Source organism: Prionailurus viverrinus, chromosome C2 (assembly GCF_022837055.1).
Source record: "Prionailurus viverrinus isolate Anna chromosome C2, UM_Priviv_1.0, whole genome shotgun sequence".
Taxonomy (NCBI): Eukaryota; Metazoa; Chordata; class Mammalia; order Carnivora; family Felidae; genus Prionailurus; species Prionailurus viverrinus.
Window position 1 is genome coordinate 43,822,671 of NC_062569.1, and position 25,015 is coordinate 43,847,685.

Genomic DNA, 25,015 nt, shown 5'->3' on the forward strand with positions numbered 1-25,015 from the left:
CAAATATCTGGAGTTTACTAGGTGACGTCCACGATTCTTCAGCAAATTTTTTTTTCTTTTGCTAAGTACATTCTAAGTGTTGCTCCTTCCAACAAACAACTCTTCAGTATATTTAGCCCGGAGTTGAGCCGTGTGCACTGCACTTCAGTTTTCCCAGCCCTATCCTCCAGAAGCTCACAGGCTATCAGGGAGACACAAGTGATGCCCCTGAATCAGGAACAAAATGGTACAAGATCCTAGATGATCAAATGTTTAAACGTACTCAAGGGCCTAAACATCTCGCCCAGCCCAAAACAGGACTGTAAAATGACGAATGAAAGGGCACAGAGGTCTCTAGGCCCGTCAACCACGCAGCGCGGAGCAGTGCCAGCACAGGGCGGCCAGGTCCAAGTCCCAGGACTAGGGGCCTGTGGGGCGCGGGTGCGCCGGGCAGAGGCGACTCCTCCCCAGCCGGGCCTTGCCCGGTAACTAGCAGCCACTTTAAGAAGGGGAGCCGCAGGCGACCCGGGTGGAGCTCACGTGACTCGGCTCTGTGCAATCGCTGGCGGAAGTGGTCCAGCTCCGGTGACCGGCACGGGGTCTCCAGGCGCCCCGCGGGGCGTGCAGGAGGGAGCCGCCCCGCCGGGCTGCCCGGCAGTGGGTCGCCAGGATGGTGCAGCTGTACAATCTGCACCCGTTCGGGTCGCAGCAGGTGGTGCCCTGCAAGTTGGAGCCGGAGCGGTTCTGCGGCGGCGGACGCGACGCTCTCTTCGTGGCGGCAGGCTGTAAGGTGGAGGCATTCGCAGTGGCGGGACAGGAGTTGTGCCAGCCGAGGTGCGCCTTTTCCACGCTGGGCAGGGTGCTGTGTCTGGCCTACAGCGAGGCCGGTGAGTAATGGCGAGGCCAAGGGGTGCCTGGACCCCAGCTTGGGGCCTCCTTCCTAGAGGACCGAGCGTCCTCGGCGGCACTCTGGGTGGGGAGAGGACTTCGTGCTTCCCGGAACTTGCCGGATGGTGTTGGGGGTCCGGCGGCTGATTGCTGAAGGTGCTCTGAGCTGCGCCTTGGTAGTCCTGGCAACCGCAGGTGAGCGCCTGCTTCTAGTGGGGGGTGGGGAGGGATTGCATCTGACTGCTCCTTATCTCGCATGCTCAGGAGAAAGGCCCGTGGTTGGGTGGCTGGGTTCCACTCAGCCGAGACACTTCAAAACAAACAATAAAACTCCAAACACCCAAACTCAAAAGTATAGAAAATTTCAAACACATACCAAAGTAGGGAGAATAGTATCCTGCGCCCCAGTACTTCCAGCTTCAATAAATATGCCAACTCGTGGCCAGTCCTTTTACATCTATACCTTTATCGACTTCTTGTCGGTTTTTGAAAGCTCACATTATATGCTGGGTTTTAAATCTATGTAAGTGGAACTCAGGCCATAGACCCCGCCCCCGACAAAATGGTGTAATAACACCCATTACCCTTTTCCCACCGAAATGTGAAGCAGCACCAAGAGATATATCAGGTGTGAGTATATTCTATTTTAGAAAAATTCAATATTTAAAAATAGGAGGCATTTAGATTACAGAAGGATTTATCATAGGATTCTTTTAACTGCCTAATAATCCACTTAAAGTTGGATTTCTGGTTTTCAAGAGTGGTGTAAATGTGTAAGTGGCAGTATTTATGGTGGAAAAGCCTATGGCTTAGGGGCTTACTAATAAAGTAGGGAGCATGAACTTGGAGGACTGGAGATCTCATTCTAATTCCTACTGTGTCTGCAACTGGTTGGGTGTGAGTTTATAGAAACTTTAGGGTCTCAGTCTCTGTTTAAAAAAAAAAAGTTGAATTACTAGATCAGTGATTTCCAGACATTGGGATTTTGTGGATCAGTAAAAAACTATGGGGTATCATCCATAGTATGATATATATGACTGGTCATTTTGTCAAGTAAAGATACATATTTTTAAAAATGAAAAGCCCGACTATTAATTGCAACCATAAGAGAAAAAACAGCCTCAAACATTGGATGTCTTTGCTTTATGAGCAACTTATTGTGCTGTTATTTTTGCTTTTTGACTAGCGAAGACAACAACAGAAGCCCCCACTGATCCACAGATATTTTTGAAAGCCACTCATTAGATCTGTGTGTTCTCTATCAGCAGAAGATTCTGATTTGGGTATTTCTACTGAAATCTTTCTTTTAATCATCTTTCAATATTGGTAGTTTTCCTCATCTGGCTCCCCTTTTAAGCATGGAGGTTCTCACCTTCAAGAGCTCTACTGAGGGGCAAACTCCCCAGTTTCAAGGTGTGGGGTGTGTGTGTGTGTGAGTGTGTGTGTGTGTGTGTGTGTGTGTGTGTGAGAGAGAGAGAGAGAGAGAGAGAGAGAGAGAGAGAGAGAGAGAGAGAGAGAGAAAGAGAGAAAGGGGCAGAGACAGAGGCAGAGAGAGCAGACATATTTACATGATTTGACCTATTCTTCCAAATCGATGTTTATTCTAGAATTGGAAGCGGCAGACATTATATAAACCTCTGGTCTTCTTGCCTGTCAGTAGTGGTGATTCTGGGGACCCTTGGATGTCACTACTTGTGCATCAGAATCACCTGGGGGAACTTGAAAAAGTGCTGATGCCTGGACCACAACCTCACAGAAACTGTCAGTTTTTGGGGGTGTGGCCCAGCACGGGGGTGGGTCTAATATTTAGCCAAGATTGAGAACCACCTAGAGCCATACTGGCTGCTGTAAGCAGCGAGTAGCATGATAACCTGATTAATGAGGCCTTGAAAAACAAAGACGTTTTTATAATCCAGTTGGCTGTCCTAAAGAAAGTTCAGGAGTCATGTGGTATGTGCCTTAGCATGGGTCAGATAGCTCAAGGGTAACTTTCAATCCTCAACTTGAAGAAGACCGGGTACAACCCCTGGGTACAGCTTCTATTATTCTACACAAAGATGACTCCCTGCTATGCTGATATCCAGATAACTTGTCTTCCACTTTCCAGCTTTTTCCTTTTGGTTTCTTTCTTCCCATTCACAGTAATTTAGACATGGGAATTCCTGCTCTAAGTGCCTAGGGTCTTCCTCTGTAGCAAATCTCCCCCTGTCAAACACAGAATGAATTTTACATCAGCCATTTATATTTACTATAAGTGCTTTGCAGCTCTCTTACCCAAGTAGAAAACATTTTCATTTTTTAATCTCTAATTAGCAGGATGCTATTCTTCCTTTAAAAAATTTGGGGGTGGTAGGGAGAATGTAGATAGAAATTTGAAGGACAGGGGCCCCTAACATCATTATCAGTAATGAAAACTTAATTGAGGCTTTGTGTGTGAACTGAGGAAGAGGAGATGTGAGAACTTACTGCTCTCAAAGGAGAAAGACCTGGTAGCCAGAGTTGAGTGTTGTGTGGGAGCTCTCATGCTGGACACTTGTTTATGGGGTGTCTGAAGGTGGTTGGGCAGGGAGGACAAGACCACATGGCCCTCATTGCCTGTTCTTTAGCACAAGTGTATTAAACAAGTCTGTCTATTACATCCTTCCCAAGCCCTGCAGTCTTTTAACTTTCCTAAAGCCATAAAACATATTTTGATGCATTGTATATTATTTCTGCCTTCTGATGTCAATTTTGTCACAGGAGTGCTGCCTTTTCCTTAATCTTGTATTAGTGTTAACCAGGAAGTTTCTTATTTTTAAAAATCAGTGACTCTTAGCTTAAGAATAAATATGAGAGAGGCGCCTGGGTGGCTTAGTCGATTAAGCGTCCGACTTCAGCTCAGGTCATGATCTCACGGTCTGTGGGCTCGAGCCACATGTTGGACTCAGTGCTGACAGCTCAGAGCCCGGAGCCTGCTTCAGATTCTGCCTCCCTTTCTCTTGCCCCTCCCGGTTTCTGCACGCGCACGCACGCTCTCAAAAATAAACATTAAAAAAAGAATAAATATGAGAACATTTTTCTAATTTACTTAACGAAGACAGAAGCTGTTGTAAAATAAGTAGAATAAAGTCCTGACCGTATAATGCATAAAAAAGTTTATAAGTCAGACAGAGGAAGACAAATCCAATATGATTTTTTATATGTAGAATCTAAAACTAGAAAGACAACAGAAGAAAACAAAGCTAATTGGTGGGGGCAGTGGGAGAAATAGGCGAACTGTTTTCGTCTGTTTAAATAAATTAAATTGAAAAAGAGTTTAGTTTCTGTCTTTCATAAAGAGCTATTAACCTCCACAGACTCCTTTAGACTTGTATCTCTTTTTTAACATTTTGAGAAATAGCATTATTGGGGAATAAGCATCGGCTTTTGAGCTAACCAGATCCAGGTTTGAGTCCCAGTTCTATCATTTGTTGGCTGTGTTGCTTAGGCAAGTTACCTAGTTTGTCTGAGTCCCAGATTCCTGATCTATAAAGTGGAGAATGAGATAGTTTTATGAAGGTTTGTTGTGAGGATTAACTGAGAGAACTCTAAATGTCTGATCATAATGTTCATCAGGTAAACACACTTAGCAAGTTCTAATTCATTATTATAAAACAAGTTATTAAGCTGAAAACAGTATGGGCACTATCTACAGTTTGGAGATTATATATAAAAGGTATATAGACTTTATCAGTTAAATAGGTGTATGTTTATAGATGCATGAATAAAACAATTTTATTTAACTAAAAAAATATTCTTGGTTTTAAAATTCATTTACTAACTTGAATATGCAAGCACAGACAACAAAAGAATAAAGTAAATTGGATATCACCAAATTAAAACTTTCTTGCATCTATCAAAGACAGTAGGACACCAACAACAGATTGAAAAGGCAATCCACAGAATGGAAGAAAATAACTTGCAAAGCATATATCTGACAAGGGATTAATATCCAGAATATATAAAGAACTCCTATAACTTAATAACAGCAACAAAAGCCAATTCAAAAATGGGCAAATAGGCATTTCTTCAGATGCCAACAAGCGCATGAAAAGATGCTTACCATTATTTTCACCAGGGAAGTGCAAATCAAACCCATAATGAGATACCACTTCACACCCATTAGGATGGCTGTTATTTAAAAAAAGAAGGAAAAGAGCAAGTGTTGATATGAATGTGGAGAAATTGGAACCCCTGTGCAATGCAGGAATGTAAAATGGTAGAGCTGCTGTGGAAAACAGCGTGGTGTTCCTCAAGAAATTAAATATAGGATTACCATATGATCCAGCAATTTCACTTCTGGAAGTATAGAAACAAAGTAATTGAAAGCAGGGACTTGTCCAGATACTTGCACACCAATGTTCATAGCAGCGTTGGTTTTTTTTTTTTTTTGAGAGCCAAGAAGTAGAAGCAACCCAATGTCCATCAACTGAGGAAAAGATGAACAAAATGTGGCATATGGCAGATCTATGCCTGCATGTTCATTGTAATATTATTTCTAATAGCCAAGACATGGAAACAGCCTAAGTGTCCTTAAACAGATGAGTAAACATAAAATTGAATATTAATCAGCCTTAAAAGGGAAGGAAATTCTGATACATTTTACAACACAAATGAACCTTGAAGACATTATGGTAAGTGAAATGAGCCAGACACAAAAGGACAAATATTGTGCAATTCAGTTTACATGAGGTACCTGGAGTGAGCAAATTCATAGGGACAGAAGGTAGAATGGTCAGTGCCAGAGTCTGGGGGGGTGGGGAGGATGGGGAGTTATTGTTTTAGGGATAGTTTTGAGGAAGATGAAAAAGTTCTGGAGAAGGATGATGGTGATTGGTGCACAACAATGTGAATGTACTTAATACCACTGAATCGTACACCCAAAACTGGTTAAAATGGTAACGTTTACATTATGTATATTTTACCACAATAAAATAAAAAAATCACTTACTGAGGGGCTTCTGGGTGGCTCAGTCAGTTAAGCATCTGACTCTTGATTTCAGCTCAGATCAAGATCTCACGGTTTTGGGGATGGAGCCCCATGTTGGGCTCTACGCTGACAGCACAGAGCCTGCTTGAGATTCTCTCTCTCTCTCTCTCTCTCTCTCTCTCTCTCTCTGCCCCTCCCCCACATTCTCTCTCTCTCTCTCTCTCTCTCTCTCTCTCTCTCTCTCTCTTTTCCTCTCAAAATAAATAAACTTAAAAAAAAGAAAAACAAAAATCATGTACTGAGGAAGTTCTAGGAAGATGGAGGCTACAAGGCATCTTTGGACCCAACTCCATCCAAACTGCTTCTCTGGAATAGAGTGAGCAAATTTATGAAGCCTGCAGGGTATGTTTAGGTATTCTGCCAAGATACCCAGGGAATGAAAGGTGTAGGTTCCATTTTTGTGGTATCAGAGGAACTAGCATCAGGAGAAGCCTTGCCCTTCTGGAAGGTTGGCTCATTTCGGACGAGGAGGGGACCTGGCCAGCCCAGTAAGTGTCTGCAGAAAGGGGCTGCTTGCTTGCTGTGTGTCTATGGGAAGTCATTATGCTAACAACAGCGTTTCAGTTTCAGTTCATTAGAAAAGGACTTATTTACCAAATACTGTTAGTAAATAGTAGATTCTACATTTGGAAAAACCTTGATGTTTCTCCCCCTCAAAGTTCTAAAGATTAAAAATTTAAATTAAGAAGCTGCTAAACTAGAACATGTAAGAATATAACTACGTAATTTGGAGGACATAGGAGACTGTGTAAGCAAATTAGGAAACTCAGAGGCCAAGCAGGAAATGATACATATCTGACTACATACATATCTGACTATTTTTACTATGGTAAAAGATGCCATAAGTGAAGTCAAATGTCAAAGAATAGACTACCAAAAACAATTTGCTATTCATGAGCTACAAAAGATTAATATCACTTTTACCCGGAGAGCTGCTATTTCTTAATAAGGAAAACAAATTAAACATCCTAATAAAGTAGATAACTTGCAGAAGAGAAATTATACATGGCTGATAAACATAGGAGAAGATGGCCAGCTTTAGAAATGGTCTGGAAAATATAACTTACAATAACCTTAAGAGTCCATGTTTCCCCATCACATTGAGTCAGTACTAGTGAGGATATGGGGAAACAGGCATGTTCAAACGATGCTGCTGGCAACATGAATTCCTGTTATGTAATTGTGATAGAATCTGGCAATATCTTTTTTTTTTTTTGAGTTGGGTTTTTTTTTAAGTTTATTTATTTTGTGTGTCTGAGAGAGAGAGAGAGAGAGAGAGAGCACATGCACACACAAGTGTGGGAGGGGCAGAGAGAGAGGGAGAGAGAGAATCCAAGCAGGCTCTGTGCAGTCAACACAGAGCCCAATGCGGGTCTCAAACCCACAAACTGTGAGATCATGACCTGAGCCGAAATTGAGAGGCAGATGCTTAACTGACTGAGCCACCCAGATGCCCTGAATCTGGCAACATCTTAAAATTTAAAACGTACCTGCTCTTTGGCCCAATATTCTCACTTTTTGGAATTCATGCCATTGAAACAAACCCATAGGAAATAAATATAGGTATAGGCCTATTTACTACAGCATGAAGTAAAGTGGCAGAACTGGAAAAACTTGAATGTGTATCAATAGGGCATTGTTAAATAAATTATGGCACATGTATACATCTAATATGCAGATATTTTTAATAAAAGGATGTTAGATACCCATGTATTGACCTGGAGGCCAAGATTTATTGGTAATTTTTAGAAGTAGTAGATTGTTAAATATATTCGGTGTGATTCCATTTTGGTGAAAAAGAAGAAAGACAAAACACTACTCTGTGATCTATGTGTATTTGAGAAAGCTGTGTGTGTTAACACTGGCTTCTCACAGATTGGACTGCAGGGGAGGGTTTATGCTTTTCATTTTGCATCTCTTTACCACTTTGATTTCGCACAACAGAGAATAACTACAAAATTATAATTTAAAAAATATAAAATCAACAGTTGAGGGAAAATCAATTGGATTTAAGTTTTATTCAATATGTTCAGCTTTATCCTATTTCTCAGAGTTGACATGAAAGTGTGACTTGTGAGAAGCGGGGTTCAACCTACAGGAAACATTCAGAGCTAAGATAAGGAAAACTAAAATTTCTATGCAAGCAACATGAATCACATAAGACATAATGGGGAGAGATTTATTTCAGAACCTAAATGCCTAATGTCAGTTAAAAATATACCTAAGATCCGGGGGGCACCTGGGTGGCTCAGTTAGTTAAGCATCTGACTTTGGCTCAGGTCATGATCTCACAGTTTGTGAAATTGAGCCCCGGGTTGGGCTCTGTGCTGACAGCTCAGAGCCTGGAGCCTGCTTTGGGTTCTATGCCTCCCTCTCTCTCTGATCCGCCCCCCCCACCCCCACTCGCGCTCTGTCTCTGTCTCTCAAAATAAAACAGTTAAAAACATGTTTTAAATGTATATATACATATATATATGTACGTATATATATACATGTACACATATGTATACACATGTATATATATATACGTACACACACACACATACCTGAGATCCTATTGATTAAGGTTTTGTTTGAGTCAATGTTTAATTCAACCATTCACATTAGAATTCACTAATAGTTCCTTTTCATGGCACAAGGTAAGTGGTTGTTTCTAATTACACATTCTAAGTGTAATCTTACTTTCTTCTCAGGAGACTATTTGGCAGCAATTGAAGAGAAAAACAAAGCTACGTTTCTACGTGCATATGTGAACTGGAGAAGTAAAAGGACTGAAAACTGTCGTGTGTGTATCCGAATGGTTGGACATAAAGTGGAGGCACCCTTCAGCGACACCTTCAGAGACCAGATGTCTATTATTGAAATGCCGCTTTCTGAGGCCCCCTTGTGCATTTCCTGTTGCCCGGTGAAAGGAGACCTTCTTGTTGGTTGCACAAATAAGTTAGTCTTATTTAGTTTGAAGTATCAGATCATTAGTGAAGAATTCTCAATATTAGACTTTGAACGGTCTTTAATTATACACATAGATAATATCGTTCCTGTTGAAATTTCATTTTGTGTTGGATATGTTGCTCTCATGTCAGACTTAGAAGTCTTAATCGTGAAACTGGAGTCAGACCCTAAAACTGGAGAGAGTGTTAACTACCAGCCACTTAAGATCAACAATCCAATGAAACAGACAGAAGGTAAATGAATTTAGCTTGCTTTCTTATTTTAGGTGTAGAGAAAACCCTTCTGGTAATATCTGAAGGGCTCTAGTATGTATATATGTATATATATGTATATATGTATATGTATATATGTATATATATGTATATGTATATATACATATATATACATATATACATATATATACATATATACATATATGTGTATGTATATATACATATATACATATATATACATATATATAATTTTATATATATATATGTATATATATACATACACATATATATGTGTGTGTGTGTGTATACATACCACTAATATATATATATGTACCACCAAGCCACATTATTTATAGATTCAGTTATTCCTAATACATGGGATTTTGGTTTATGATCTGGCTGCCCATATCTTCCCCCATAGCATGTCAGTGTGTTTCAGCATATACCTGTCAATAGAAATAATGGAAGAGCTGAGGAGGAGTTTCTAGTCCCAGGTCTTATACTTACAAGTTGAATGGCCTTGGGTTAGGAATACCATCTCTGAGTTTCAATTTCCTCATGTATAAGATTGGGATGATAATATCCTGTTGTACTTTATCAGTTGTGAGGAATACATGAGGAAATGTTAGGCTTCTCAAAACCATAGTGCCTTGTAAACATATGAGATGTCCGTATGTATAAATAAATAAAGTTACTGTATGTCTATTTAATTGATATGAGGATGTTGTGAAATTTAATTTTCACTCAAGTAGTACTTGGAGTTATTAAACTCTTTTCTTAAATTTTATTTTTTAAGGCATCAGTAATGAAACTTTGCAGCTTGACTCAGATGATTTTGTTATCTGTCAAAAGCCCGTGGAACTTCTTGGTGAAAAAAGTAGCCAGTCTGGAGTATCTGTTACACTGGAGTCAACTGGATTAGATGATAAAACCATAAAATATTACCACGTTCAGCACCTGCTTTATAAGTATTAGAAAGCTTTTTATTCACCAGCATTTAATATGTATTTACGTGCTTAGAAGTACACGGAAATTAGATCTCTCCTTCTTTCTCTCTTTTTTTAAACTCACAGGCGTTTTGCTCCTGATATTTCATCCCTTGTCTTATCTGATGACATCAAGTTGCACTCACTTCAGCTGCTACCCATTTACCAAACAGGTAAGTATGTCAGTGCAATGGCGTAATGAGGTGAAAAGGCTCTGGGCTGGGAGGAAAGACTGCTGCGGGTATTATGTTAGGTTCTTCTACTGAGTCTCCCTGGGACCTTACACAAGTTCTTTAGCAAATAATGCTAAGGAGTGCTCCTGTGAGCACTGAAAAGGGAAGTTGTATCTGCTAGGAGAAGCCATGGAGAAGACGTGACAGACAAAAGCCGTTTCTGTTTTTGAAATGATTACTTGGCCCAAAAAGGGAAATTGGAGCCTTTTTATAGCCGGGGTTTAGCTGAGTTTTAGCTGGGTATTTGGCGGAGCTTCTTAGGATGGCTTTATGAACAAGGTGGAAAATGTGGACCGAATGGAAATTCATTCAGAGTAGTGGTTTTCAGCCTTGCTGCACATGGGGTTTGCTCGGATGCTTTTAAGAATACTGATGCCCAGACTCCACATACTGGAGATTCTGACTTAATTGGTCAACTATGGTACCTGGGCATCAGTAGTTTTTAAAAGCTCCCTGGAACCTAATGGGCAGCCAAGACTGAGAATTGCCATTGGGTTTTATGCTTAGTTCTGGCCTGCTTAACATCTTTAGATCTTGCCTAGAGAACGAACGATATAAATATTATTCTGATTAAACATGTTCATCTTTTAGTTTTAGAAACATGTTCTTCCTTTAGTTTTTTCTTTCTTTTAGTAAACATGTATTGATTACCTACTGTGTTGGGTATTGGGCTGAGTACTAGGGAATAGTAATGAACAGTACTAGGCAAAGTACTTGCACTCGTGGAGCTTATTGTCTTGGGAGTGGGGGGAAGCAGATGTTAACTGAATAATCACAAAAAGGAGTATACAGTTACACACTGAAATGAATGCTCTGTGGGAAAAGAACCCTGCCTTGAGAGCCTGGGTGGCGCAGTCGGTTAAGCGTCCGACTTCAGCCAGGTCACGATCTCGCGGTCCGGGAGTTCGAGCCCCGCGTCAGGCTCTGGGCTGATGACTCAGAGCCTGGAGCCTGTTTCCGATTCTGTGTCTCCCTCTCTCTCGGCTCCTCCCCCGTTCATGCTCTGTCTCTCTCTGTCGCAAAAATAAATAAACGTTGAAAAAAAAAATTAAAAAAAAAATAAGAGAGCCTATAATAAAGATATTAATCTCATCTAGGGGTCAGGGAAGGCTTCCTGAGAAAGAGGATCTGAAGAATGAATCAAGGCTGATTTGGGGATAGGGTTGGTGCAGAGGAAGCAACAAAGGTGTTGTGGTAGAGGGAAAATCTTATATTTGAGGAACTGAGAGAAGCAAGGGAGGAGAGCAAGTGAGAGGGGGTTGTTAGACAAAGCTGGAGACCAGACAGGGCCCATAGCCTTACTAGAGGGTCAACTTCTCCCTTTTCCTCTCTTTTCTTTGCAGTCGATTTAGCAAGAAGTTGGATTAATACCACAGAATTTCCCATAATCTGAATTTTGCTGATTGACTCCCCACAGTGTCATTTAACATGTTCCTGTATCTCCTATATTTCCTTGTGATTTGGTAGTTAGATATAAAACTATACTGTTCAGTATGGTAGCCGTTAGCCACCTGCTGCTGTTGGGCACTGAAATGTGACTATTCTAAATTGAGATATAGTGTTAGGTGTAAAATTCATGCCATATCTTGAAGACTTAGTACAGAAATATATATATATATAATATCTCATTGATTTTTTGTTGACTACTCATTGAAACGGTAATATGGATATGATGGGTGAATACAATATATTATTAAAATTTTGCCTGTTTATTTTTACTTTTTAAAATGTGATTACTATGGGGCGCCTGGGTGGCGCAGTCGGTTAAGCGTCCAACTTCAGCCAGGTCACGATCTCGCGGTCCGTGAGTTCGAGCCCCGCGTCGGGCTCTGGGCTGATGGCTCAGAGCCTGGAGCCTGTTTCCGATTCTGTGTCTCCCTCTCTCTCTGCCCCTCCCCCGTTCATGCTCTGTCTCTCTCTGTCCCCAAAATAAATAAACGTTGAAAAAAAAAAAATTTTAAATGTGTTTACTAGAAAACTTTAAATTACATATGTGGCTCATGTTATATTTCTTTTGACAATGCTGGTCTAGACCTAGTCTTGATTAGATGATGATGATGGTGATGTTTATGAAGATGATGATTGGGTAGCACAAGTCATGCTGACTTCTGTTGGAAGGTACCTGGTATCTGATTGACTCTTTTTGTGATGTTAATAGCACTGATGACTATTACCTAGATCTGTTGATTTATTAGGGGTTGCAAAATGGTGATATTTTAATTCTATCACTCCCTCTTCATTTCTTACTGGCATTCCCTAAACAACTCTTTGGTTATCCACTGATAGACTTTTTTACTTAGAAAAGTGAAGATATTGATTCCCTTTATTTACTGGTTTCGTGGTATTTCTCCCCCATTTTTTTCATGCAGGTTCTCCTACTTCTGATAGAAAAAAATTGTCTCAGGAAAAAGAATTGCTGAGTCTCTTTTGTTTTTTCTCATTACCTCATGTGGGCTATCTCTACATGGTTGTCAAATCTGTTGAATTAATGTCAGTTTACCAGTATCCTGAGAAGTCTCAGCAGGCAGTGCTCACGCCACAATTTTTGCATGTCATTACAAGGTATGTTACAGTGTTACTTGCTAGCCTTAGAGTCACTTACTCTTCTGTAAATTCCTGACATGCTTCCTAAATCTTTAAATGGGAATTGTGTGAAATTATATATAGTACTATAAATTAATGATGTGTCTCTGTCTTTTGATGGCCCATATCTACATTTTCAATGCCAGATATTTAGAGTCTGGTTTTGCCTTTGTTTTATTTTCTTAGATTGGCTAGGGGTCTTTGTAAGGAAGTATACAGTTCATTCTGAGGAAATATTTTCATAGAGAATTTCGATGAAAAGTCAGTGGAGCCAGTCAGGACATCTCTAGATTTCTTTTTAGATTTCCTAATTTTTCTGTATTCTTTCTGTATGAGTTGAGTTATCTCATAATGGCTTAGAACTGTGAAGGAGCTAGAAAGGCTACCTGATTCCACCCTCTGATTAGTACAAATGGGGAAATAATCCAGAGGTTGGGATGGACAAGGACATTTGGCTAATTGGTGGCAGATACCTTTTGAGTTGCCTTACCCTAATATGATGGCATGTAACCTGGGTTCCTGAGCAGGATTTTTGTCTCATTTCTTTTAATCTCAGCAGTAACTGGTGCTTTTGGTTCTATTTCCTGTTTTTTGAGCTTAGATTATGTGTAAGCCACTGCATTGGGCCCTCTGGCCAAGCAACTGTGAATAAGGTACAGCATTTGCTTTCTAAAGCAATAGCATAAGAGAAGGCCAGAGACACATACATGGGGCGCAAATACTAGGGGATTTGTGAAAAATATTTTAAGCCTTTGTGAAAGTAGTGTAGGTACTGGGAGGAGGGAAATTACTTCTGGCTGAGTCATACCGAAAGTTTTTTGTGTTTGAAGTGAGAGAAGCTAGTTGGAATTTGACAGATGTAGATTAGAAGAGAAAGGCATTCTAGATAGAGGGAAGACTATAAACAAAGGCTACATCTAGTTTTGTGGGAGCATCCACTAATTAATTGCATAGGACAGTGATTTTTAATTATTTTTTCAACTGAGTGGTGGTATCAGTAGCCACAGGAAGTATATTCTGACAGCATAGAACTCACCTGGAGATTCTGCTACTCACCCATATTGTGGTTGCTGCCTTCTCGTCCCGTTGTCTGGTGTAAGGAGAAATGCTGTTGTGTGTTTCCTAAGTGAACATCCTGGAGGTAGCTAGTCTCCATTTCCAACGTGTTGTGCATAGTGATGTCCTTTAACTGTGAACTGTGAAGAAGCTGAAATGCAGAGAAGTGTTACAAATAATGCTTGAGAGAGAGCTCAGGGGTTTGAAAATTAAGGAAATTTTTTAGGGTTTTGATCAAGAAAGTGATATAGTAAGAGCATTGTTTTAGGAAAATTAGTGGTGGCTGTTATGGGGGATGGATTGAACATAGATGAATCAGCTATTGAAATGGTTCAGGCAGGATAATGAGGGACTGTATTTGGGCAGGGCAGTAGCAGTGAGAGGACAAGGAAAAATGGATGGGAGAGGCCTTGGCGAGAGAATGACAAGACTTGGTCTCTGATGGGATGGTGGGAATGGAGAGCCATGGAAAACCCCACCAGAGTCTGCTTTTATGAAAGAATGGAGGCTGGTGTAAGGTGGGGCAAAAGAGAAGCTTAATTTAGGCATTTGAGTTGGAGGCACTTAGGGAATATTAAGGGGAAATGTTAAGTAGGCTTTTGGACACAGGACCGAAGATTAGAAAAGAGAGGAAAATGTATGTTTTATTACCATCAAAAAAGAGCTGATTATCAAAGCAGTGAGCATGGCCCCCAAGAGTGTGTAGAAGAGAAAAGTAGTTGGAAAACTAAACTCTGGTGAAGGTCATGCTTAGAAAGTGAGAGAAGGAATAGAAGGATCTTCAAGGATGCAAAAGAACCTAGGAAACAATATCATCTTAGAAACTAAAGAAAAACTAGAGGGAGAAAGAAGAAATAAAATATTAATTTCTGTCCCAAAATATTGATACAAAAACACTATCATCTTTATCTGACTATGTAGATGTAAAGTCATACTTAACCAAACTGAGCCAGCCAGGTGCCCCTAAATTCACATTAGGTGCCCCTAAATAGGATCCCCACACCTATTTTTAAAATCCTATATTGTTGAACTCATTTTTACATACTGCTTTATCCAATAGGTATGTATTTTAGAAATATCTTGACCCATAAGTTTGTCTTGAAAAGTTTCTTGAAGACTGGTATATTTAAAAAAAAAAAGCAATAGAAAAATTTTTTAAAAAGAACCTAAGAACAGGGGGTGCCTGGTAGCTCAGTCGGTTAAGCATTCAACTTTGGCCCAGGTCATGAACTTGCCATTGGTGAGTTTGAGCCTGATGTCGGGCTCTGTGCTGACAGCTCAGAGCATGGAGTTTGCTGCGGATTCTGTATCTCCCTCTCTCTCTGCTTCTTCCCAACTCGTGCTCTGTCTCTCTCTTTCACAAATAAATAAACATTAAAAAAATTAAAAAAAAAAAAACTAAGAACAATAAAATCATGTAAAATGTCATCCTTATATAAATGGGAAAGCCCCTCCCCCCCTCCCCCCATCCTACTCCTCAAAGTCAACCATGTCAACAACTGGTGTATATTCATCCAACTTTAAAAAAAAAAAACCAGTACATTTAGTACTATGATTTGTTTTTTATGGAAGTGGATCATATGATGTCCACCATGCAGCACCTTGCTGCTTCACTTAGGAGCATACCCTGGATGTCTTTCCATGCCAACATTCTTCAGTTCACTTCATTCTTCTCTTCTACTGCTGCTTAGTATTCCAACAATAGCCAATAGCGGGATTACTGTAGGTGGAGGTGAGTCAGAGGACCAGCCTTTTTAATTTCTGGACCCTAACAGCCATTTATCTTTATGGTTGTAGCTACTCTCACCTGTCATTCTGGCCCTACCACAGGTGCTTGTTTGCTTCTCACTGTCTCAAAGTCCTCTCTAATTCATTTTACTTCCTGGTGCTAACTCCCTATTCCTGATTTCTAAGTGGTGGTGCTATTGTTCCAGCTATTGTCATGACTCCAGAGTTCATGTCCTAGAACTTTGTGGAAATAGAGATGGCAGTGGCCTGAGGCTATAGTGGAAGCCCCCCCCCCCCAAAAAAAGAGGGAGAGTGCCCTGACTGATGTACAGTCTCCCAACTGTGAAAATGTCAGAAATGCCTTCCATATTGAAGAAGTATTTCTTCTATTATAAGATCAATGCTAGGTTTGCTTTAGTGCTCTATTTTTTTATTTCAACACAGTTCATTTTTAATTCTCCTACTTTTTAATTTGTTTCTAAAAATTATTTCTGTGAACTCACTACAAGATGGGTTTTGTAGCAGGGCTCCTGGGTGGCTCAGTTGGTTAAGCATCCAACTTCAGCTCAGGTTATGATCTAGTGGTTCATGAGTTTGAGCCCCTTTTCGGGCTCTGTGCTGACAGCTCAGAGCCTGAAGCCTGCTTTGGATTCTGTGTCTCCCTCTCTCTCTGCCCCTTCCCCACTCATGCTCTGTCTGTCTGTCTCTCTCTCAAAAATAAATAAATTTTTTAAAGAGACTATAAAATAGGGGTTTTGTAGCAGTTTCTAAGTGAACTCTTAACGGTTTTTAATGTCAGTATTGGAGGGTTGACTTATTCACCAGTCACCAGGCATCTATTATGTGCTGACTGTGGGGTCCCTGCGTCGTTTTACTGTGCAGAAGCAGCCTGGGCTTGTGAAAAGAACTAGAGGAGTGTGAGGAGTAGGGAGAACTGGGATCTAATTTGGCTCTGTCCTTCGGAGATGTCTTGGACCAGTCATGAATGAACCTTCCATGCCTTCATCTTTAAAACAACCTCCGGGAGTGATTAATTCCAAAGATTCCCTCAGAGAGTCTATGATTTTCAGTTCTACCATTGGATATGTATTTGCATAATCTAAGTGTGTTGTATAGCCCAATCCAGGCTCAATTTCATCCTGAGATGAGTAGGATAGAGGTAGTAGTCAGGAAACTGGAGTTCTAATTTTGGCTTTGATAGTCATCTCTTTGTACCTTGGGCAGATCCTGAGGGCATGATTTTTTTCTGTAAAATGAGAAATTGAGCCAGATCCATGGTTCTTAACTAGAAGCACACAGCAGAGCCACACATGGAGCTTTGTAGATATGTACATGTTTAGATTCAGCTCTTAGAGATTATGATTTCTAGATGAGAGGTGGGAACCAGTTGTATATTTTTAAAAGCACTCAACGGTATTCTGAGGTTCTTAAGAAGTAGATTAATAATCAGGTTTGCCGAACACTTGAGCCTTCCCTCACCCTCACTGTTGCTCTGTTCGCCTCTGTGATATCTTCCAAAGTACGGGCATGTTGGTTATTGGCCTCTGCTTTGCTCAGTGGTGTCTCTCCTCTTCCTTAGCAACAACTTGCAGTGTTTCACAGTGCGGTGCAGTGCGGCGGCAGCTCGTGAGGAAGACCCATACGTGGATACCACCCTGAAGGTTAGAATTGGTTTATGACCACAGCAAAACCTGAAGGTCAAAAAGGAATATATAAATCTTTGCGGATTTGCTCTTGGGTCAAAGTCAGTGAACATCCGAGGTCTTAAGCTACTTTTGCACATCAAATAATAAGCATTTTGTGATTCATGGTTTAAATGGCAATTTTTGAGATTGCTTTGGAAACATTTCCTCGGAATTTAGGTATAGCGCATAGTTTTTAAAGTTGGGTAAAGAACATGTATCGTGTAACTTCAGAGATAGTACTTCACAACTATGGTATACTACAGTTTTATTCTTCTGTAATGGAAATATTGGTGGCAGTCGTACATAGCTATTAACAAAACAGTACGGGAATCAGTGTGTTTCAGAACACAAATGCATGAAAATGACTTACTTACACTGTTATCAGATATGCCTATAATGTAATTATGTAGTCTTAATCTAAGAGTTAATAGATATGCTAGATCATTAACCTCATTTTTAGTGAGAAGTAATATGTTTAGTCTCTGAAAAGGTCTTTTTAGTGAGAATATGCTTAGTCTCTGAAAAGGTCTTGACTACAAAATAAATGTAGGCAGTTTTACGATAAAATTCTACATTTTCTGTTTTTTTCCCCCCAAGTTTATGGATTTATTTTGAGAGAGAGGGAGTGGGGGAGGAACAGAGAGAGAGAGAGGGAGGGAGAGGACCTCAAGCAGGCTCCATGCTGTCAGCGCAGAGCCTGAGGTGGGGCTTGATCTCATGAACCGTGAGATTATGACCTGAGCCAAGATCAAGAGTCAGACGCTTAACCAACTGAGCCACCCAGGTGCCCCGAAATTCTATATTTTCTGACCTTGAATTTCTGTTGTCAGAAATATACTGATCATTTGTGTGATATCGTCACATTTCTCTTTCACCTGAGGTATAAGGTACTTGAATGGATGTTTGTTATGAAGCTGCATGCTTCAGGAAACCCCCAAATTATGATGGCTTATATTTCATAAGTCAGTTTATGTCTATCTGGCACCTGGAACACCTTTTCCTGGAAAAATAAGTATTCAGTCATGATGGTTATGTTGATAAGCCAGCACTTTGTAGTGCTTAATGTGTCTGAGGTTCTCTACTCCTATCACTGTCTCCCAAATTCTGATTTGTGGTAGCGTTTTATATGATCTGAGTTCTCAGTAACTCTTTCACGCCATGGCCTGCCTGTAGCTTTCTGCTGCTGACCAGGCATGCTACCTCCCTTCAGCCTCTTAAGAAACCAGAATCACAGCTTTCCCATGCCTTTCTGCCTGTGTTTAAGATACACACATAGCCTTTTTAAGAGCATATTTTAGAAGTAAAGTTTATTTCCCTAGTAAAAATGGAAAGCTGACAGATTCTTTGTCCCATTCTACTTCTCCCCACACCTTGCTTTGCTTTTTTGTTTTCTGTTTTTCGAACTTCAGAAAGACATAAGCTTACATAGGTGGTGATGCTGGAGTGAGGGGTACATAATAGATTGAGGTAGGATCAATCTGCATTTGAAATTAAATCATGTTCCAGGTCTTCTCAGAGTCTCCTAAAACAATAGGGAAGGAACAAGGAAGAGAAGGAGGGAGATAAGAAGAGGGATGGGCGGGGGCACCTGGATGGCTCAGTTGGTTAAGCATCCAACTCTTGATTTCGGCTCAGGTCATGATGTCACAGTTCCTGAGTTTGAGCCCAGCATCTGGCTCTGTGCTGACAGCGCAGAACCTTCTTGGGATTCTCTCTTTCCTTCTCTGTCTGCCCCTCCCCCTCTCGACTTGCTTTCTCTTTCTCTTTCTCAAAATAAATAAATAAGTTATTTTAATAAAAAAGAAGAGAAACAGGCAGCTAGCTGGTTGGGGATGTTGCCCTTGAGGTCTGGCCTCTTGAAGGTGGCAGAGGGAAGGACAGTGATTATTGCACCCCGTGGCTCCCCACTTCCTGCGACACTACCATTCTGAGATCATAGATACCACCTGAAAGAGCACACACTCTTGTTAACTCAGACTTAGGGATCTCTGGTGTCTGGGAAAGATTTCACAACCTCAGAATCTGGTCCAAAGTGTACACCTTACCTCCCTTTCCTCTGAGATTCCTGCTCCTCAGCACTAGCTAAGGCCATCTTATCTATTCTTAGGAATGAAAAAATAGATGGAGGTGTTTCCCGAATCACTTTGTACAAAAGCCCAAGAAAATGAGCTCAGAATCAAAACAGTGTTAATGCAAGAGAGAGCACAGGTCTGGCAGCATCATTTTCTGAGCTCACAGAAGCAGCTCTTTTATTATCTCATCCATTCTACTTGAACTAATGTTCCCTTACAGTGACAGGAGCCTTGTGGCTCCTGGTCCAGGATTTCCTCCAGTTTACCTGACACACCAGCCTGTCATCCATTCCAGGCAATGTTCACACCTAAGGAGTTAACAGTCAGGGGCCATCTGAACATGCAAGCATTTCTCTTGTACACACCCATCCACTAAGAAACCATTTATGTTCTGTCTGTACTGTAGAATGACGTTTTATAGTGTCTCATTTTTCCTAGAAGCCACCTTTGGGCATTTCCCCAAATCAGCCCACTGTTAGTGGGGATTTCTCCAGGGGGCAGGTTACCAGCCCACAGCTGTACTCCTGGAGCCACACGGTAAGCCACACAGGAGTTCTCACAGCTATGAGGGGCTCAGGTACACCGCTGTCTGCCTTCACTCAGTCAGCAAATACTGAGTAGCTCTTTGACAGGCACATATGGAATAGGTAGTTGGTTACATAACTTTACACAGGATAATCTCCTGCTCTGATAAGAATAGGAATTTGGATTTTTCTTTTTTTTTGGAGGGGTTGGTGAGGGGAACAGGATTTTATCAAATAAACAGACTGATTTTTGAAGATTAAAGTTGATGTACCTTTTATTCCTTGGTTAAAGTTGTAATTTTTTTTTCGTTACTAGGCTTGCCCACCTGTCAGTATGGATGTCTGTGCTTTAAGAATACAGCTTTTCATAGGCTTGAAAGCCATCTGCCACTTTAAAAACCATATCATACTTTTGACCAAGGCAGACCCTGAAGCCATTCCAGAGAGAAGAGAACCACCCAAGAGGCTCCTGTAAGCATCCCCTCACTTCCATACATTCCTGCCAAAGTGTCTGGAGTGAATTGTTACTGGTATATTTTGTGTCCTAGTTTATCTTTCTTTAAAATCAAAACTTTGAATGATTAGATGGTTTGTCTATGGTGTCTTTTTTTCCAGAGAAAGAAAAGAAGGTTCTAATGATTTCCATACTATCCTTTATAATTGACCTTGGAATTTTAGAAGAAAATGAATTATAAAATAGTTTTAATAAAAATCTATGGTATTTAAAAAAATTTTTTTTTCAACGTTTATTTATTTTTGGGACAGAGAGAGACAGAGCATGAACGGGGGAGGGGCAGAGAGAGAGAGGGAGACACAGAATCGGAAACAGGCTCCAGGCTCCGAGCCATCAGCCCAGAGCCCGATGCGGGGCTCGAACTCCTGGACCATGAGATCGTGACCTGGCTGAAGTCGGACGCTTAACTGACTGCGCCACCCAGGCGCCCCCAAATCTATGGTATTTTAGATAAGTTAAAGAACATGCTTTCTGGTGTAATTAATAGAAAAGACAGAGTCTCGAATGCTAATCCAAGCTACAAGGCTCTTATTACTTTTTTCTTTGACCTTTTGGTGTTTACATTTTTATCCAAATATTATTTTCTGGTATTTAAATTCAAAAGAAATTAATAACATATCTCTTACCTTAAAACTCATTCATGATGTATAGGTATGTGCTGATCTACCTTAAAATTAAATTGCATTTTGATAACACTAATCTCTGGTTGACTCTTGGGTCTCCTGTTTTTACATTCTTTGGAATAGAATGTTTAATTCCAGACTAGTTATGTTTCTGTTCAACGTTATCTATTCTGTGAATTTAGCAGTAGGGATGAGATTATTACTGTTATTTTTTGCATCTTCCCCTATGCATAATTTAATCAGGAAAGAAATTTGTCTTCAGGGAGAGAAGCAGATAGTGTACAGATGGTCCCAGACTTATGATAGTTTGACTTACAATTTTTCTGACTTTGTGATGGTATTGCATGCAATACCCATTCAGTAGAAACTGTACTTCAAATTTTGATTTTTTGGATTTTTGATTTGGATTTTTTCTGCCTAGCAACATGTGGTGTGATATTCTTTCATGATGCTGGGCAGTGGCAGCAGTTACTCCCAGGCAGCCATGTGATCATGAGGGTGAACACCCGATACGCTTATATCCATTCTTACCCATATGACCATTCTGTTTTTCACTTTCAGTATAGTATTCAATAAATTACATGATATATTCAACACTTCATTATAAAATAGACTTTGTGTTAGATGATTGCTGTTAGATAAGTGTACTGAGCAAGTTTAAAATAGGCTAGGCTAAGCTATGATGTTCAGGAGGTTAAGTGTATTTGACTTATGATATTTTCAAGTTATGTGGGTTTATTGAGATATAGCCTCATTGTAAGTCAAGGAAGAGCTGTATTTCCACCCAAATGCCAATTTTTGTTTTTAACCTAAGTTTTTGCTTTTTTGAATTTTTTTCACGTGTGCTTTGTCCCACCGACAGGAATAATCAGAGGTTGATTTGGGTAATGGGTCATTGAGAGTGTACACAGAATGGTCTGAGACTGATTCTAAAAGCTTTCTGGCAAGAGGAAGAACAACTTGTAGTCTTGCACATTTGACATTTTTAAAATATTCCATCTTTAAATTATTTTTTAAATTCTGATTTATTTGGAAGTTGATTAGGTCAGAGGTTTACATTTTAAAAAGACTGTATACTAAAGAATAAAAATTTTAAAAAATAAAATAAAAAGACTGTATACTAAAGAAAATGCATCACATGGTGAAAGCAAGAGATAAGATAGTGTTTGAAGCAGACCCATGGTTATATGTGTCTTCGGCCTTTTCCTAGCAGCCCTGAGTATTTGTTGTTGTTGCCTGTTGTTCTGTTGGAGCTTCTGCTTAGATTTGTGGCACAAGGCATGCCGGACTCATGAAGGCCATATGCAGGAGAGGTACTGGGCATAGATTTTCATAGCCAAGTCTCTCTTCCTGTTGAGGGGTCTTGCCTATTCTTTAACCTTATTGCCCATTTAAGAGTTTTTGTGGAGTAAATTAGAAGCAATTGGCTTATCAATACATGAGAGCTGTAGACTATTAAATGCTGTAGGCCTATGTAGCATTGTGAACTACATATAGAACTAATGTTCTATAAAAAATCAACTGTACAGCTAATCACTGAAGAAAATAGTAAATGAAAATGTTTTCATAATTATTTCATTTTAGGTATCTCATATTTACCATTTAAAATTGCCATTTATTAATACTGTGTCTTATCTTTCAATTCTTGTCCTTTGTTTTGCTTTCAGTTCTAGGAAAGGAACCAATGTTAAGTTTAAAACACCTCCTGTAGCTGAGGCTGGGTGGAATTTGTATATTGTGGATACGATCTCACCAGTACAACTATACAAGGAAATGGTACTCCTTTCAGACTTCCAATTCTTACTTGTAGAAATTTAGAGTGGAATCCATGACCAGATATAGATTCTAATTATCACGCATTCAGCATGCCACAGCCAACCAGCTTTCAAGTTCTGTCTGACAGTAGAGTGTGTATCTTTCTTCACCTTCTCACTTTCATGGCTCCTGACATTTGAGGAGCAGTAGAAATTCCCTTTACTAAAATAAGACTTCCTTATGCATACCCACCCTCCTAAGAGGATCGATTAACCAGTATAAACATAAATAGCCTTTGACCTTTACTTTGAACCCTAGCAGAGGACCAGGAAATGGAGCTGAAAGATACCTTAGATCATTTATCCCTGTCTCACTCTTCTTTGAAATATTAGCAGATTGTCCTGGGGTCCTGCAGCATCTGCAGCATTGTCCTGTGGGTAGGAGCCCAGAGAGAGTATCTTATTCCTTTTTTTAAGAGTGACAGCTGCCTACTCATCCCTGGCAATGTTTTTAACTCTTTATTTTGAAACAATTTCAAACTTACAGAGAAGTGGCAAGGATAAGAATAGCAGAAATAAAACCCTGTATATTCTCCACACGGATTCATCCATAGTCAACATTTTACCCCTTTGCTTCTCTCTCTCTTTTTTTGTACTCTTGCACTTTCTAAACACACGCACACACACGCACACACTCCACCCCCCACCATCCATTGGAAGGTAGAGTGCATGCGTCATAGCCTAATGTCCCTAAATACTTCATGGTATGTTTCCTAAGAATCAGGACATTTGTTTGTACCACCACAGTACAGTCATATGCTTTATTAAATTTAACGTGACACATATTCTAATTGTGTCAGTTTGACTCAGTAATGACCTCATAACATTTCCCTTCCTCAGTACAGAGTCCAGTCTATCAGGTAGTACGTTTAGTTGTCATGTCTCTTTAGCTTCCTTTAAGCCAGAATAATTTAATAGTCTTTGTTTTTTTATGGCATAGGTATTTTTGAAAATAAATTTTGCCCCTCTACCTTTAAAGTTTTTTTATTATTATTTCTTGATTAGATTCAGGCTATGTATTCTCATTCACATCCAGAATGAGTGGCAGGTAATGTTGTATCTGTCTCAGGGTGTTACATCAGGAGGCACATGATATCCGTGCCCTTCACTGGTGATGTTAATTTTGATTTTGCCTGATTTATCCCTGGCATTTTAATGCTGATAATTATATCAGCTTTGCCTGGTCCTTTTAATCTTGCTTAACTGAAAGTCTTAGACTTCATCTAGGTGATTTGCTTACTGGAGTCTGAAAATACTGATTGATTCAGATCAGCTAGCAATAATTTTAATCAGCCCACTGTGAGCTATAGAAATAGATGTAGAACCTAAATTTACCAACTGAAATTACAATAAAGGAAGGATACTCAGTCTGAACTGGAGAAAGATTTAAATCACAGAACTTAAAAAAAGTTAACTGTTTCACATATGTTTGTTGGCCTTATCAAACTGTGATCAAATCACTGCCAAGTTAACAGTTTTATTAGTATTACAATATTATTTGTTCCTTCTCTAATGATTAGCACTGTTTAACAGAGGAGTATTTACAGTCCTGTATGTATTAAACTGGCTTGTGGATTGTGAGGGAAAAGAACACTTCATCTAGGCCCTATCAGAATGATAAATAACCATTCTTTAGCTTTTAGGATTTAATGTGTCCAAATATTAACTTTACTAACAAAATCTATAGGTATTCTCAAGAACCAGGAAACTTTTAGGTGTCTTTCTGCAGTAACATCAGCTGTTGCCGTTTTTTGTTTCAGGTAGACTACAGTAATACCTACAAGACTGCAAAGACCCAGAGCTGCATCCACCTTCTTAGTGAGGCTCATCTGTTAGTGAGGGCCGCCCTGATGGATGCCAGTCAGTTGGAACCTGGAGAAAAAGCAGAGCTTTTGGAAGCATTTAAGGAAAGCTGTGGGCACCTTGGAGACTGCTATAGCAGGTCAGTGATGCCTCTTGGAAACTTGTTAAAGAAGCCATCTTGAGCTTTGGGTGTACTTACTAGTTTTTCCATCTCTGGTACTTACCTGATGAATGGGAGAAGGCATGAAGAGAGGTCATTCAATTATTCATTTATTTCACAAGCATTTGTTGAGCATACTCTGTGCCAGATATTGTGCTAAGCTTAGGGTTCCAAGATGAACATAGCTGTTTCCTG

General features: G+C 40.0%; 1 protein-coding gene and 1 long non-coding RNA gene across 12 annotated transcripts in view; one reads left to right on the forward strand and one right to left on the reverse strand.

Annotated features, from left to right (window-relative positions):
• The first annotated feature begins 525 nt into the window (after positions 1-525).
• Positions 526-25,015, forward strand: part of HPS3 (HPS3 biogenesis of lysosomal organelles complex 2 subunit 1) — a 39,512-nt gene continuing 15,022 nt past the window's right edge. For 8 of the 10 annotated variants that reach the window (XR_007155546.1, XR_007155548.1, XR_007155547.1 and 5 more), the window contains exons 1-9: positions 526-866; positions 8,569-9,060; positions 9,836-10,007; positions 10,113-10,198; positions 12,628-12,820; positions 17,205-17,286; positions 20,223-20,377; positions 22,711-22,819; positions 24,618-24,799. Coding sequence is in view for 4 of the 10 variants with exons in the window: in XM_047874533.1 (XP_047730489.1) it covers positions 650-866; positions 8,569-9,060; positions 9,836-10,007; positions 10,113-10,198; positions 12,628-12,820; positions 17,205-17,286; positions 20,223-20,377; positions 22,711-22,819; positions 24,618-24,799 (1,688 nt within the window). In the remaining 6 variants the exon portion in view is untranslated. The remainder of the gene's footprint in view (positions 867-8,568; positions 9,061-9,835; positions 10,008-10,112; positions 10,199-12,627; positions 12,821-17,204; positions 17,287-20,222; positions 20,378-22,710; positions 22,820-24,617; positions 24,800-25,015) is intronic. The other 2 variants (XM_047874530.1, XM_047874531.1) reach the window with 1 other exon arrangement.
• LOC125174767 (uncharacterized) lies at positions 11,215-24,774 on the reverse strand. Of its 2 annotated transcripts, none has more exons than XR_007155552.1 (5): positions 24,639-24,774; positions 23,148-23,229; positions 17,105-17,316; positions 13,898-14,048; positions 11,215-11,271 (listed from the first exon to the last, which is right to left on the reverse strand). It is a non-coding gene; the product is annotated as an uncharacterized LOC125174767 (long non-coding RNA). The 2 variants fall into 2 exon arrangements; XR_007155553.1 differs by lacking the exon at positions 11,215-11,271 and adding an exon at positions 12,152-12,176.